The sequence below is a fragment of the Cricetulus griseus genome, chromosome 7, assembly GCF_003668045.3.
Source record: "Cricetulus griseus strain 17A/GY chromosome 7, alternate assembly CriGri-PICRH-1.0, whole genome shotgun sequence".
Classification (NCBI taxonomy): Eukaryota; Metazoa; Chordata; class Mammalia; order Rodentia; family Cricetidae; genus Cricetulus; species Cricetulus griseus.
This window is the reverse complement of record NC_048600.1, coordinates 128,857,435-128,873,074: the sequence shown is the minus strand read 5'-3', so window position 1 is coordinate 128,873,074 and position 15,640 is coordinate 128,857,435. Positions and strand designations below refer to the sequence as shown.

At 48.8% G+C, this 15,640-nt stretch overlaps 1 protein-coding gene across 1 annotated transcript in view; it reads left to right on the top strand.

Moving 5' to 3' along the window:
- The first annotated feature begins 4,886 nt into the window (after positions 1 to 4,886).
- The window catches only part of Srp68 (signal recognition particle 68), a 30,286-nt gene continuing 19,532 nt past the window's right edge, over positions 4,887 to 15,640 (top strand). The window contains 7 exon segments of the mRNA XM_027425607.1: positions 4,887 to 4,924; positions 4,926 to 5,080; positions 6,735 to 6,801; positions 9,954 to 10,067; positions 11,921 to 12,116; positions 14,297 to 14,379; positions 14,555 to 14,664. Of these exon segments, the coding sequence (XP_027281408.1) occupies positions 4,902 to 4,924; positions 4,926 to 5,080; positions 6,735 to 6,801; positions 9,954 to 10,067; positions 11,921 to 12,116; positions 14,297 to 14,379; positions 14,555 to 14,664 (748 nt within the window). The 5' untranslated portion in view covers positions 4,887 to 4,901.

The following is a 15,640-nucleotide window of genomic DNA, read 5'->3' as shown; positions in this document are numbered from 1 at the left end:
GGATTTTCGTTGTTTGTTTTGAGACTGGGTGCCTCTGTGGGACCCAAGTTGGCCTTGAACTCAAACCTTCTGCCTCAGTCTCTAGTGTTGGGATTACAGCCACACACCAACATGCTTGGCCAGAATGGCTGTTTTCACCTCACTCCCTTTTTTACGTCCGCCAAATGTTTTCCTTCGATTTTAACGCAGTTCACTGGACGCCTACTATATTGAAGGGACACCAGCCCACTGGGGCATCTGGCTCTGCAGGCCTTGCCCTTCTCCCCATTCCCTCTGCCTTGAAAAAAAAAAGTTATTTTACATTCCTGAATCTAACCCTCAAGGTCTGTTCCCTTATTTGGCCACTTCCTCCTCCTGTCGCTGACTCCAAGGCCCGGCTATCAAACACTGAAATCCAGCAATCAATCCGCACCCATGGCTCACCTAACTAACATGCCCAATTAAAATTAAGCACCTCATCCGAATATGGGGCTTTCCCTTTCCCTTTATAAACTGTCATTTTCCTATGGGCCACTTCTGTCTCCTCTCTATCCAGAGGCAGTCCTTTGTCCCTCCGGGACAAACACCCTCCCCCGCCCCCATCCTCTGTCTCCTTTGCCACCACATCCTAGTCCATTCTAACACAGACCTCCCCTTTTTCTCCTCTTAAAAATTATACCTGCGCCGGGCGTTGGTGGCACACGCCTTTAATCCCAGCACGAAGCACTCGGGAGGCAGAGGCAGGCAGATCTCTGTGAGTTCGAGGCTGGCCTGGTTTCCAGAGCGAGTGCCAGGATAGGCGCCAAATCTACACAGAGAAACCTGTCTCGAAAAAAAAAAAATATATCTGCAACACACACCTTTGATCCCAGCACTTGGGAGGCAGAGGCAGGCAGATCTCTGTGTTCGAGGCCATCCTGGTCTACAGAGTGAGGTCCAGGACAAGGCTACATAGAACCCTATCTGGAAAAACAAAACAAAACAAAACAAATGACACCTGCAAGGTCATTTGCTGCTGTTTTGTGCCTGAGTCAGAAAGCAGTCATTTTAAACCCCCTCACCCTTCCCTCACTCCCAACCTCCCTACCCCCTGCTTAATAAAGGATCTCTCTGTGAAAACAGGTGTTTGGGAATGGTTTGTGCCTAATCCTGGGTCCAGGAGGGACACCCCTTCCCGGACCCCACTTCCCAACATCTTTAGAGGTCTCCTTCAACTATCAGCCTGTTTGAGACCTTCACCTCTCTTGTCTGGGATGGAATGGGCCTGGAAACACAGCCTTCAAAGAAGTCTGAGGTAAGAATACTAGGAAAAGTTTTTTTTAAGATTTTATTTATTTAGAGGGATACTCCCTCAGCCTAGACACACACGGGGGGGGGGGGAGGCTTAGGCCCTATCCCAAAGGATATGAAGACCCCCTATGGAAGGCCTCACCTTCCCTGGGGAGCAGAAGGAGTATGGGATAGGTATGGTGTTAGTGAGGGGCAGGGGAGGAGCGGAGGGGGAGGGAACTGGGTTGACATGTAAAACAATCTTATTTCTAATTTAAATTAAAAAATGGAGAAAAAGTTTTATTTATTATGTATACAAGTCTGCACATGCAGACAGAAGGTGCCAGCAGTGGGTACCAGACTCACTCAAGGTGGTTGTGAACCACTATGTGGGTGCTGGGAATTGAACTCAGGTCCTCTGGAAGAACAGCCCAATGGCCCAGTCTTTAAGAGCACTGGCTGCTCTTACAGAGGACCCAGGTTCAGTTCCCAACACTGACATGTCAGCACTCATAACTATCTGTAACTCCCAGTTCCAGGACTTTCAATACCCTCTTTTTCTCCATAGGCCCCTGAACAAATGTGGTGCGCATATCCCCACACAGGCACAGACACCCCACTCCCACGCACAGTCAAATACAGGGAGATGCAAAACTAGAAACCAGCTCATTAATGGATCAAATTTTCTTGTTACCCGTTCAGATCTTAGCCATGAATATTCTTTTCCTAAAGCAGGGCTGGTTGACTCAGACGGGGAATGCCAGCCAGCACTCTGGAGGCTAAAATTGGAGGATTGCAAGTTCAAGGCCACCCTGGGCTGCAGAGTGAGTTTTAGGCCAGCCTGAGCCACTCGGTGAAACTGTCTAAGAGGGCTGGGGAAAGTGCCAGTTGTGGTGGTGTACAGCTTTAATCCCAGCACTCAGGAGGCAGAGGTGTGATTTCAAGGTCAGCCTGGACTACATAATGAGTTCCAGGGAAGCCAAGACTACAAAGAAAGTCCTTGTCCTCCCCCCAAAAGGAACATGACATTCTCTCTCTCTCTCTCTCTCTCTCTCTCTCTGTGTGTGTGTGTGTGTGTGTGTGTGTGTGTGTGTGTGCATGCGTGCTCTCGCGCTTACACACGTGCTAGGAATTGAATCCAGGGTCGCATGTATTCTGGGCAATCACTCTATCACCAACTTACATCCCTAGGGCAGAGAAATTATTTAGCTGGATGTGGCAGCACCCATCGGCACATCTATGGTACCAGCTATTTAGGGAGTCAGAGGCAGAAAGACTGTTTGAGTCCAGAAGTTCAAAGTCAACCTGGACAACACAATGAGACTGTCAAAATGAAAACAGAAACAAGACATAATCAGTGGCTGAGAGATGGCTCAACGGTTAAGAGCACAGACTGTCCTTCCAGAGGATCCAGGTTCAATTCCCAGCACCCACATGGCAGCTTATAACTGTCTATAACTCTAGTACCAGGATATCAGACACCCTCACACAGACATACATGCAGGCAAAACACCAATATACATAAAAAAACAAAACAATGCATGTTGTGGAAAAAAAATTTTATACACTACTCTCATTGTTAATAAAAAGCTGATTGGCCGATGACTAGACAGGATTTTGGGGGTAGAAAGGATGTTGGGAAGAAGAAAGGGTGGAGACAGGGAGCCGTGAGAGTCGTGAGCCAGACACAGAAGAAGCAACATGGGAGTTTCATAGATGAGGTAAGCCAGCCTTGGGGCAGCACATAGATTAACAGACATGGGTTAATTTAAGTTGAAAGAGCTAGTTAAAAATAAGTCTAAGCTATTGGCCGAACTTTATAATTAACAGTAAGTCTGTGTGATTATTTGAGAGCACCTGCCGGGGATGCAGAGAAACTCCACTTATAAACACACAACCACACATTTGAATACAGGTGTAGACATGAGGAAACAGCCCGTTGTAGCGGGAGGAGTTGCACACGAAGAGGGAGCAGGCAGTAAAATGCCACAATGCAGGAGTGTGGTAGTGTCCCTGAGTCACGGCTGGTGCGGCTGAGTTGAAGGAACAAGAAGAGTGGCAAGAGCTGAGGGCAAGGTCTCCACGGTTAAGAGCACTCGTTGCTCTTGCAGAGGACCTGGGTTCTGTTCCCAGCACCCACATGGTGACTTCACAGTCATCTAGGACCCCAGTTCTGGGGGATCTGATCCCCTCAGAGTGCTGTACACACAGGGTGCACAGACACATGAACACATGTACTCATAAAAAATGAAAAAAATAAAAGTTTGTGATCTCTTTTGAAAGAGGGTCTATTCTATCTAGTCCTGGATGTTCTGGAACTCACACTGTAGACCAGGCTGTTCTCCAACTCACAGAGATCCTCCTGCCTCTGCCTCCCAAGTGCTGAAATTAAAGGCGTGCGCCACCATGCCAGGCCTGTTATTTTTATTTATATGTATGTGGCTGCTTGTCTGTATGTGCTCCTGCGTGTGGTGACGCCAGTGGAGGCCGGAGGAATTACAGTTTGTTGTGAGCACTGGAGTGGGGACTGGGAGCAGAACCTGGGTCCTCTGCAAGAACAGTAAATGTAGTTAAAGGCTGAGCCGTCTTTCCAGCCCTGTCTCCCTACACACACTTTTTACTCCCCTCCCCCCCGTCCCCATTAGAGACAGGGTCTCAAGTAGCCAGGCTGGCCTGGAACTTGCTATATAGCCAAAGGCCTAACATTTGATCTTCCTGCCTCCCGAATGCTAGGGTTTCAACTGATTTATGTGTTGCTGGGGCTTGGACCCAAGACTTCATGCGTGGCAGAGCAACCTAACTGAGCAGTGTTCCGGGCGCTGCCATTTTCCACTGAGGCTAGTGGCATTTAGTCTGGTAAAACGGAGGATCTGAAGGGCTTTGACTAGAATGGTAACATAAGTGCACTTTTCCCCCTAATAGCTTTACTAATCTACAATTCACATGCTATACCACATACTCATTTAAATTATTTGCTCGTTTTTTGGTATATTCGTGGAGCTGGACGGCAATCATCATATTAAAGAAGCCATACGTGTTATTTTCCTCTTTGTTGGGAAAGAGTCCTTTCGCATCTGGCTCCTTTCACTTAACTACTTACTATACTATAAATCCCCAAGGTTCATCCATTCTGTAGCATTATCAGCCTTCCTTCCTTCCCCTTTCCTTTCCTCTTTCTTTTCCCGTTTCCTTTCCCTTTCCTTTCCTTTTCCTTTCCCCGTTCCTTTCCTTTTCCTTTTCCTTTTCTTTCCTTTGAGTCAGGGTTTCTCTGTGTAACCACTTAACGAGTAGCCGAAGCCGGCCTCAGTCGGCTAAACTCTGAGTTTGCAGGCAACTACGCAACTCAGGCTGGCGTCGAACTCTAGGCAACCCCGCAGCCTCAGCCTCCCCAGCAAAGGCGCCGCCGCCACCACCCTGCCGGTGCAGGGAGGACCGGAGGCGGGCTGAGCCTCTCCTCCGGGACGCCGAGACCGCCAGCCCTCCGGGACGCGCAGGCGCACACCAACCCCTGCGGAAAGCCGAGGAAAAACGCGGCGGGCGGCGGCGGAGTCCGCCAGTGTCCCATCGGCCGGGCCAGGCAGGTGCCGCTCTCTCCCGCCGCGGGGGGTCGTCTCGCCTCCTCCGTCCCGTCCTGCTTTGCGGCGCAGGGCAAGATGGCTGCTGAGAAGCAGGTCCCGGGGCGGGCGGCGGCGGCGCGGCGGCGGCGGAGGAGGCGGCGGAGGCGGCGGAGGCGGAGGACGCAGTGCCGGAGGAGAGGAGAATAAAGAGAACGAACGCCCTTCCGCCGGATCGAAGGCCAGCAGAGAGTTCGGGGACAGCCTGAGTTTGGAGAGTATCCTGGAGAGGCGGCCTAGGCGGCAGTGACTACGTGTCGGTCCCGGGCAGGGCTGGGGCGGGAGAGCGGGGCTGCGGCGGCCGGCCCCGGGGCCGTGGGCGAGCCGAGGCGTGCAGGCCGCTGCCCTCGGTGTCCCTGTGGAGGGCTGGGCCGGGCTTGACCCCGCAGCCGCCCCGCGGTAGCTGGAGCCCTAACTTTTGCGCGCGGGCTGCTGAGGGACAGCTGTCGCGAGCCGCGCAGTGAGGGCCCGAGAGCCATTCGCTCCCCGGGAAGCTTCCCACCTCTTTGGCTTGTCAGGGTCGTGCGTGTGGCTTTGTGCGCAGGCCCGTCGGCGTTTTATGCTGGAATATTCACGAAGAGCTGGAGGAGTTACCGTGTGTGCAGGGCGGAGGGCAACGTTGCCTTTCCCATTCTCTACCTTGCCTTTGGAGACTGGGTCTCTCCCCGGAACTGGAGCTCACTATCTTTCTATCCCTGCCACCCCAACTTTGGGGGTCACATGTGCAAACCCCCGGGTATAGCCTTTTTACCCGTGTTCTGGGGAATTCCAGCTCAGGTCCTCAGGCTTAGACACAAGTCCTTTACCAGCTGAGCAATCTTCCCAGCTCTCGGGAGTCATTTTTGCTCTGGATGTTCTTGTAAATATTTTTAAGTGTATTTTATGTCTGTGTTTGCCTGCGTGTATATATGTGTACTACAAGTGTGCTGATCCCCACAGAGGCCTGAAGAGAGTGTGGATCCCCTGGAATGAGTTAGAGATGGTTAAGCACCTTCATGTGGGTGCTGGGAATTGAACCTGGATTCCTCTGGAAGAGCAGCCAGTGCTCTTAACCACTGAGCTGTCTCTCCAGCCCATTTTATGTTTTTGAGACAAAGTTTTGCTGTGTAGTCCAGTCTGTCCTTGAACTCCTGTTCCTCCTCTCTGTACCTTCTCTAAGGTTTGTGATTACAAGCATACAATAGCACTGCCTTAGTCCTCTGTGCCTTTTGAGATGCATATCAAATGGAGATGATTTGGAGGAATTTCTGAAAGAAAGCGTTAGCTTTCTGTGTAAATCCTCATGGATTTGTAGCTTTGCTTTTTGCTCTGGTACTGTCATGTCCTTTTTATTATAACCAGAGTCTGTGTGAATGAGTACTGTGTGAGGTCCAGCATTGAAATCCAGAAACTTTATTTAATCTGCTAGGTTTCAGCACTGCCTACCAGGACTACCCTCCCTTTTTTTTAATCTGAAAATAGATACAGTTGGGACAATTCACTTTTGTGTTAACTTAGCCTTGTTCTTTGACAAGATAACTGTAAAAAATGGTTACAAAAGAATCCCATGGTTAACTTCCTCAGGCTCTTACAGATGTTTAGTGTGCTGGCCGTTCAGCCTCCACTATAAGCCAGTGGTTGAAGGCCAAGACCCCTTTGGGGCGTGGGGGATGTGTTCAAGGACCCATTCACCAGGGTCATCTACAACCATTGGAAAACATAGATATCCACATTATGATTCGTAACAGCAGCAAAATTACAGTTATGAACTAGCAGCGAAAATAGTTTTATTATGGTTGTGGTCACTGCAGTGTGAGCAATTGTATTAAAGGACAGCAACATTAGGAAGGTTGAGAACCACCGCTGTAGGCTTTTCCTTGATCTTGGCTCTAGTTCTTCAGATTATTAAGGAGTCCCAGCAGCAGCATGGCTTACGGCACGGAGACTTCCAGCGGTACAGGTCAGTGTCCCGAACACCTCGTGCGGCGGCACTTGTGGCATTTTCTAATGTAGCTGCTTTCGTTAATTTCCTGCTCGCTCTGTTGTCTAGAAAGTATGTCTAGATGGTCCAGCATTGCATTTATATTGAGTCTTCAAAAGGTACGTCATTTCTAAATAATTTTAATTGTGTGTTGGGGGAGTGGTTGAAACAGGGTTTCCCTGTGTAACAATCCTGGCTGTCCTGGAACTCGCTATGTAGACCAGGCTGGTCTCGAACTCACAGAGATCCGACTGCTTCTGCCTCCCGAGTGCTGGTATTAAAGGCGTGTGCCAGCAACGCCCGGCTGTTTTTTTGTTTGTTTTATGGATCGGAGGCCATATGCAGAACCTTAGACACTTTGGCAAGTTCTCTGCCGTTGCATTCATATCTAGGTCTTGCTCTTTTGAAGCAGCATCTCACTATGTGGCTTGGGCTGGCTTGACAAGTGGGCTCACAGTTGTCTAACCCATTTCCCCAGGATCTGATGCTCTCTCCTAGTAGGTGCCCATGGAGTACAGAAGAGGGGGTTGGCTCCCCTGGAACTAGAGTCACTGCTGGAGGTGGTTATGAACCAACCACCTGAGCACAGGCCCTCTGGAAGAGCAGGGGGTGATCTTTACCAGCCAGCCATCTTCCTAGCCCCTTCTTTTGTACTATGTTTTTATTTATTTGGTGTGCACATGGGTTTGCATATGGGTACTTGTTTGCTGAGGCGCACCTAGAGAGATCAAGGGGACAGCTTGAGGAAGTTGGTTCTCTCCTTCCACCATGTGAGTCCCAAGGATGGAACTCAGGTTGTTGGCTTGTCATCGGATTGTCAGCTGATGGCTTTTCCCACTGAGCCGTCTCCCTGGCCCCAGTGATTTGGCCTTAGTGATGACAGGAGAGGAAGAGTTACTGGGGGTCGGGAGGAGTGGGGTGGTGGTGCGAGGAGAGTGAGGAGGCAGAGAACTAGGAGTTCAGCAAGTTCTGCTGTGGTGACAGAAAGAGTGCCTATGTGTGCGTGTCTCTCACACACGGCCCTTTCTACAGAGTGAGCCCAGACTCACGTGGTCTTCTGCACCAACAGAACCTGGCAGCCTGTGTATGCTGCACTGCTCCCTCGCTGGAGGGTTCTTAGCATGCTCTTTCCTTGTTTGGGGTGTACTTGGTTACTATCTAGTCATGCGACTTCGGCATCACAGTTGTTTGGTCAGGCGCTGCTTGATGACTGTTGGGAGCAGCTCTGCGCCACGGGTTTCTCACACAGCAGATTTTCATGAAAATAAGCCTCACCAGGCTGATGGTTGCTAGTAAACACATGCTGATTATTGCTGTCCTTATGTTGGGGACTTGAGCAGCTCTGAACTTGTCTAGCACAGCAACTGCCGCTACCCACAGCTGTGCGCTCCTGCAGGCCACTCCTCCACCTCCACAGAGGCTGCCTCCCTCTCTCTCTCTCTCTCTCTCTCTCTCTCTCTCTCTCTCTCTCCCTCTTTCCTTCCAGCAACAGAGGGTGAACTGTACCCTAGTGTGCTGCCTGATGTGAAGCTTGTCCAGCTCTTTACTCTTTAGGCAAAGATTGTAGTTACCCCTGATCAGTGTTCCTCTTGATCCACAGCACGGGGCTGACTCTGTCTTTCTTTCTCTTTGAGTTCCATATAGCATATGAATTTATAAACTGTTAAAATAAGTTTTTAAGATGTATTTATTTGTATTTTATGTGCATGTGAGTCTGTGTGAGGATGCCGTGGAATGGGAGTTACAGACAGTTGTGAGCTGCCATGTAGGTGCTGGGAACTGAATCCAGGTCCTGTGGAAGAGTAGCCAGTGCTCTTAACCACTGAACCATCTCTCCAGGCCCCCAAAATGAATACATCTTTGTTATCCTAGAAACCTATCCTAGAGATACCTACTTATCCTAGAGATAAGTAGGTATCACGGACATTTTGATTATTTATTAACTTGGGGGTTTTGGGATCGGGTCCCATAGCTCAGGCTGACTATGTACGCAGGCTTGGCTTTGAACTCCTGCTCCTCCTACCTCTCTCTCAGCGTTGTCTGTACACCGCCGTGCCTGGCTCTCGGGTTTAGTAGTCTGTGTCGTGGTAGCTTTAAAACTGTGTGTGATTCTGGAGGCTGGAGAGATGGCTCAGCAGTTAAGCGCACTGGCTGCCCCTCCAGAGGACTCCCGTTTTGGTTCCACCACCCGCATGATGGCTCACAACTGACTGTCACTCCAGTCTCAAGGGATCTGACACCCACTTCTGGCCTATGAGGGGACCAGTCACACAAGTGATGCTCAGACAAACATGGAGGCAAAATACCCATACACATAAAAATTTAAAAGACTCTTTAAGCTGGGCGTTGGTGGCACACGCCTTTAATCCCAGCATTCGGGAGGCAGAGGCAGGCGGATCTCTGTGAGTTCGAGACCAGCCTGGTCTCCAGAGCGAGTGCCAGGATAGGCTCCAAAGCTACACAAAGAAACCCTGTCTCAAAAAACCAAAAAAAAAAAAAAAAAAAAAAAGGAATCCTTAAAAATCTGTGCTAATGAGGTAATATTTAAATATTTTAAGCAAGACATGTGGCTTACACTTGTTATTTTTTTTTTTAAAGATTCATTTATCTATAACATATACAGTGTTCTGCCTACGTGCCAAAGGAGGGCACCAGATTGAATTGTAGATAGTTGTGAGCCACCATGTGGTTGCTGGGAATTGAACTCAGGACCTCTGGAAGAGCAGTCAGTGCTCTTAACCTCTGAGCCATCTCTCCAGCCCTACACATGTTATCTTAACCCTTGATAAACTTGAGGTCAGCCTGGGCTGTCTGTCTAGTGAGTTCCAGACCTGCTTGGGCTGCAGTGTTAGGCCCTCTCTCAAAGAACCAAGAAGGGGAAAAGCCAGTCATTTATGTTGTGGATTGGTTGCTCCAGTACTTTGATGGGTCTGTAGAATGTCACTGTTGTCTGTGTTAGCAGTCACATTGGCCGGTGGTATGTGTTAGTTGTTTAGCTGTTTGGCAGGTGACCTGATGTCAGCAGTCACCATAAACAGTCCTCTAAACCTTTGCGCTTACTTTATTATAGGATATTCTGTACAAAGTGCTACAGCTGGGCTGAGTGGATCCTGTTTTCTGTTTCATCACAGGGGCTACTGTTCCAGAAGACAAAGACGTCTCCGGAAAACACTCAACTTTAAAATGGGGAACAGACACAAATTCACTGGGAAGAAAGTAACCGAGGAGCTCCTGACTGATAACAGGTGCTGATACCTGGACTGAGCCTTGCCAGACAGCACACCCAGCCCTTGAATTCTCTCATGTGTCCTCTGAGCAGCTCTGGCTTTGTGTGGCAGCTGTGCTGTGCATCTGTAGGTGGTAGCTTGCTTGAGCTGTGCTGGGGGCTGGGGTGTACTTCAGTTGGTGTAGTGCCTGTCTAGCATACACAGAACCCTGGCTTGTGATCCCTGGTCAAACACACCTGTCTGTAATCTCAATGTTTGGGCAATGGAGGCAGAGGATCAAGAGTTCAGGGTCGTCCTTGGCTCCACAGCGAATCTGAGGGTAGCATGGGCTGTATGAGGCCCGATCTCAAATTGCTGCCTCTTCCCCCAAGAAAAGATCAGTGTGTGAAGTGGTTTCTGGAGGTCAGTGTGGACAAGGTTGTTCTATGCCTCCTGTTGTAATCTGGAGAGGGAGCTTGTTGCTGGAGCGCTTCCATGCAAACATGTGAGCTTGAGTTTTGATCTCCAGCACCCCAGCAGACAGCTGGGGGGCAACCCAGCCCGGGAAAGGTGTGAGCGGCAGGACCCCTGGGGTTTGCTTGCAAGCTAGTCCAGCTGGTCAGTGAGCTCCAGCTTAGCAAGAAATCCTGTCTCAAAAAGTAGGGTGGAGACTGTAGAGATGACGCTCATTGTTGACCTCTGACCTCTGAGTGCATGCACCTAGAGATGCACACACAGGTGTATAGACCACACACAACATACACAGTTTTGTTTAATTCATTTAAGTATTGTTTCTATAGACCTAAGGCTCTCAGAGCCCGAAGTATGGGTCCCTTTTTTTTTTTAATTATTTATTTTACATACATTGGTGTTTTGCCTACATGAATGAATGTGTTTATGAGAGTATAGGATCCCCTGGAACAGGAGTTATGGACATCTGTGAGCTGCCATGTGGATGCTGGGAATTGAACCCAGGTCCTCTGGAAGAGCAGTCAGTGCTCTTAACCATCTCTCCAGCCCAAGTATGGGTCCTTTTAATAAGAAAAGTCTGGGGGCTGGAGAGATGGCTCGGTGGTTAAAGGCTCTGACTACTCTTCCAGAGGATCCGGGTTCAATTCCCAGCACTGATATGGCAGCTCACAACTGTCCGTAACTCCAACATCTGACAGCCTCACACAGACATACATGCAGGCAAACACCAATGCACATAAAATAAAAATAAATAAATTATAAAACAAAAAAAAAAAAAAGAGAAGTCTGATAGCCAGGTGTGGTGGCGCACGTCTGTAATCCCAGCAGTTGGGAGACATGAATCTCCGTGAGTTCCAGCACAGCCAGGGCTACCAGGGAAACCCTGTCCCAAAACTCCAAAAAAGATTCCTGAGGATCATAACAGACTCGGGTTCCTGACCCCTCAGAAAGTGCCACTGTGGTCTGTGTCAGGTATATTAGTGCAGACTGAGGTACAGTAAGGTTGGTGTCCCCACCGTACACAGAGTAAGAGAAGGTCGTGGGACTCCAGCGCAGGCTCTAATGCAGCGGCTCATCACTCTTAACAGAACTGTTTCTTTGGGGCTTTGGTATGCTTGCTTGCTTGCTTTGAGATAGGGTCTCACTTTGTAGCCCAGGCTTGTCTGGAACTCACAGTCCTCCTGCCTTGGGCTCCACCACGCCCACCTAATATCCTGCCGCTTCATATCTAACTGGATTCCAGTCCTAGCCTGGCCTAATTTGAGGTGATAAGAGGCACACCAAGTAGGTGATGAGAAATGTGAGGAGGAGGTGCTGACTTGGAACTTATGCTGTGAGGAAGGAGTCCTGAGGGAGGGAAACTGAGGATGCATTTGGGCCCCTGTGTCCAGCCTTCATTCACTCCCAACCCTCTGGTGCAGGTACTTGTTGCTGGTTCTGATGGATGCAGAGAGAGCCTGGAGCTACGCCATGCAGCTCAAACAGGAAGCCAATACTGAGCCCCGAAAGCGCTTTCACCTGCTGTCCCGCCTGCGCAAAGCCGTGAAGCATGCCGAGGAACTGGAGCGCTTGTGTGAGAGCAACCGCGTGGATGCCAAGACCAAGCTAGAGGCTCAGGTCACTGTCTTCACACACACTTTTCTTCACTGTGGAGATCAGAGACATGACTTAAAAAAAAACTATAGCAAAACAGAGCCGTTTCTTACCTTATACGTCGACAGGGCCTCCTGTGGCTAGGCATACACTTTGTGAGCTACAACCCTGACCTCACTCTAAAAGGGTGAAGTTAGTGTCTCCTGTTTTTCAGCTCTCAGGTTTTTTTGTTTTTTTGTTTTTTGTTTTTTGTTTTTTGAGACAGGGTTTCTCTGTGTAGCTTTGGAGCCTATTCTGGCACATCATTCTGGAGACCAGGCTGGCCTCGAACTCACAGAGATCCTCCTGCCTCTGCCTCCCGAGTGCTGGGATTAAAGGCGTACACTACCAACACCTGTGCAGCTCTCAGGTGTTTATAATTAGCTCTAATCCTTTGTTAATAACCAGGCTTCTTTTAGTGCAGAAGCAGAAAGCTTTATATTTTATTATTCCCAGGAGTATTTTTGGCAATGAATTTGTTTTTAGAGATGATAGATAATAAAGGTTATACTTAATATATTTTAAGTAATTTTATGTGGGTAGCTGTTTTGCCTGCACTCTATGTGCATGTTGGGGATGGTAGATACTAAAGGTTATTCAACCCATTTATGTTTTTATTATTTTATGTTTGTGGGTGTTTTAGCTGCATGTATGTCTGTGCACAATGTGTGTGCTTGGTACCCACAGAGGCCAGAAGAGAGTGTTGGTTCTGAGTTAAAGACAGTCGTAAGCTGCCACATGGGTGTTAGAAAGTGAGCCTGGGTCCTCTGGAGGAGCAGGCAGTGCTCTTAACTCTCCTAACCACTGAGCAGTCTCTCCAAACAGGACCTTCTGTAGTCCAGGATTAACTTGATCTCACTTTATAACCTAGCCTGGACGAATCCTGAGGTCATAATCATGAGTTCAGCTGTTTTTCTTCTGGAGTGAGAGTGCAAGGCTTTCTGTCCAGGTTGGTGTCTGCCTCTCACTCCCCTGCCTTAGTCTCTTGAATGCTCTCAGATTTTAAGGTGTGTACTACCATGCCTGGAAGTATTGAACCTTAGCAAAAAATTATTAGTGTCTGCTGTGTTTGCGTATGAGTGAAAATTCCCACGTGCAAGTGACACATTTATAGAAAAAGAAAAATAATTGGGGGATTTGGGTTCCAGGGATCAAACTCAGACTTACACAAACACTTTTGCCTGCTGAGCATCTCCAAGGCCCAGTTTTGAACCTCTGATGCTTATGGGATGGTGTAGAAACTGGATGTTAAGTGAAATGGAGTAAGATCCTTTGCCCTTGGGGGCTGGAGAGATCGCTCAACAGTTAAGAGCACTGACCCAGGTTCAATTCCCAGCACCTACGTGGCAGCTCAAAACTGTCTGCAACTCTAGTTCAAGGGATCTGACACCCTCATACAGACCTACATGTAGGCAAAATACCAGTGCACATAAAATAAAAATAAGTAAATGAAAAAACAAAGATATTCTTCCCTGAGCCGTGCCTCGGGTGTCCTTTATTTTGAAGTTCTCACCTGGGATGAAATGAAGCATAAAAGTAACCTATGTATCACACTTTGTCATTTAAGTAAGTTTTTCTCCTTACAAGTCAACTTGATGGGGCTAGAGAGGTGGCTCCGTGGTTATGAGCACTGGCTGCTCGTACAGAGATCCTGGTTCAATTCCTAGCTCCCAGTCCACAGCTGTCTGTAACACCAAGGGCTCCGATGCCCTCTTCTGGCCTCCATCAGCACCAAGCACACATGTGATATGCAGATATATAAGCAGGCAAAACACCCACACACGTTTGAATAAAAAAGAAAAGTTAACCTGATTTCAAGGCATGATGGCACATGCCTTTAATCTCAGCACTCAGGAGACAGGCAGGTGGAACTCTGTGAGTTCAAGGCCAGCCTGGTCTCCATTATGAATTCAAAGCCAGACAGAGCTGTGTGGTGAGACCTTGTCTTCAGAAAAGAGAAAGTCACCTTGAATGTTTCTACGCAGGTGCTGTCAGAGTTAGAAGCCACCTGGGGTCATGGGGCTAGAATGCTGGTCATTTGTGCTGAAGCAGTTCTTTGTGGGCTGAGTATGAAGGGCCGTGGTAGAGTATCTGCCTAGGATGTGCACCCCAAAAAGCACATCTGGAAAGCGTCTTGCTTAGCAGTTCTCCCCCCCTCCTTACAGGCCTACACTGCTTACCTCTCAGGAATGTTGCGCTTTGAACATCAAGAATGGAAAGCTGCCATTGAGGCTTTTAACAAGTGCAAGTAAGTCTTCCAGTTGAGGAGCAGCAGCTGCTGTGGTTAAGTCACAGCTGCAAACCCCGTCACTGTCTGTGGAAGTTAGGACAGTCTGCTTTCCCTACAGAAAGTTTATTCTCTTTTTATCTTTAGACTATGAGTTTGTTTTTCTAAAACCCGTCTGCCGTTGCTTTGCTTGCAGAACGATCTACGAGAAGCTTGCCAGTGCGTTCACAGAGGAGCAGGCAGTGCTGTACAAGCAGCGTGTGGACGAGATCGCCCCCAACATCCGCTACTGTGCCTATAACATTGGTGAGCAGGTGCAAGGCCGGGCGGCCGGGCTCCTCCGCAGACAAAAGTGGTTTGCTGGGGGACTATGTGACTCTCCGTGTCTTAATATCCATCCTTGGCCTGAGGGTGTTCATTTGTTTGTCTGGTTTTGGGTCTCACTCTGTGGACCAGGCTGGCCTCACACTCAGAGAGACTGCCTCTGCTTCCCAAGTGCTGGGATTAAAGGCGTGTGCTACTACTGTACCTGGCTTGGCCTCAGTTTTGAAGATAGCAAAAGCAGAGCTGTCTGATGTGCTCCGTGGCACATGACCCACATACATACGGGGGGGGGGGGGGTGATGATGATGAGCTGTCTGTGACAGCCTCACCCCAATCCACAGATCTTGGCTCTTTGGCTTTTGTTTGCATGCCTTTATCTTCTCTACTCCAAGAACAGTCACCGGCCAGTGTATCTTTTACTTTTTGGGGGGAGCTTCAGGTATACAGTGAAGCTAAGTAAATTTAAGATGAGAGCATTTTCCTATACTTCCTGAGCCCACATCTGCATAGCTTCCCCTCGTATCATCTCCCACAGAGTGGGACTTTTTTCCTTGAAGATGTTTTGTATGTTTGTGCCTGCCTCTGTTTGTGTATATATGTGCATGCATTGCCTAAGAGGTAAGAGGAGTGTATCAGATCCCTAGAGCTAGGGCAGCTGCCTGATAGGGGTGCTGGGAACTGAGCCCAGGGCCTCTGTAAGAACAGCAGATGTCCTTACTCCTGAGCCAGCTCTCCAGCCCCCCTCCCCACCCAGGGCAGTACCTTTATACAGTTGAGCCTGCTTTAATATACCATAATGTCTCAAAGTCCATAATTAACCTTAGGGCTCAGCTACACCAGTGTAATGACATGTACCCAACATTATTACCAGTGTTTTCAGTGCCCCAGTAAGTTCGTTTTGAAAAACTCATCTTCAGAGCGGATAGTGTTGAGGACCCATTGTAGTGTGGATCCTGCT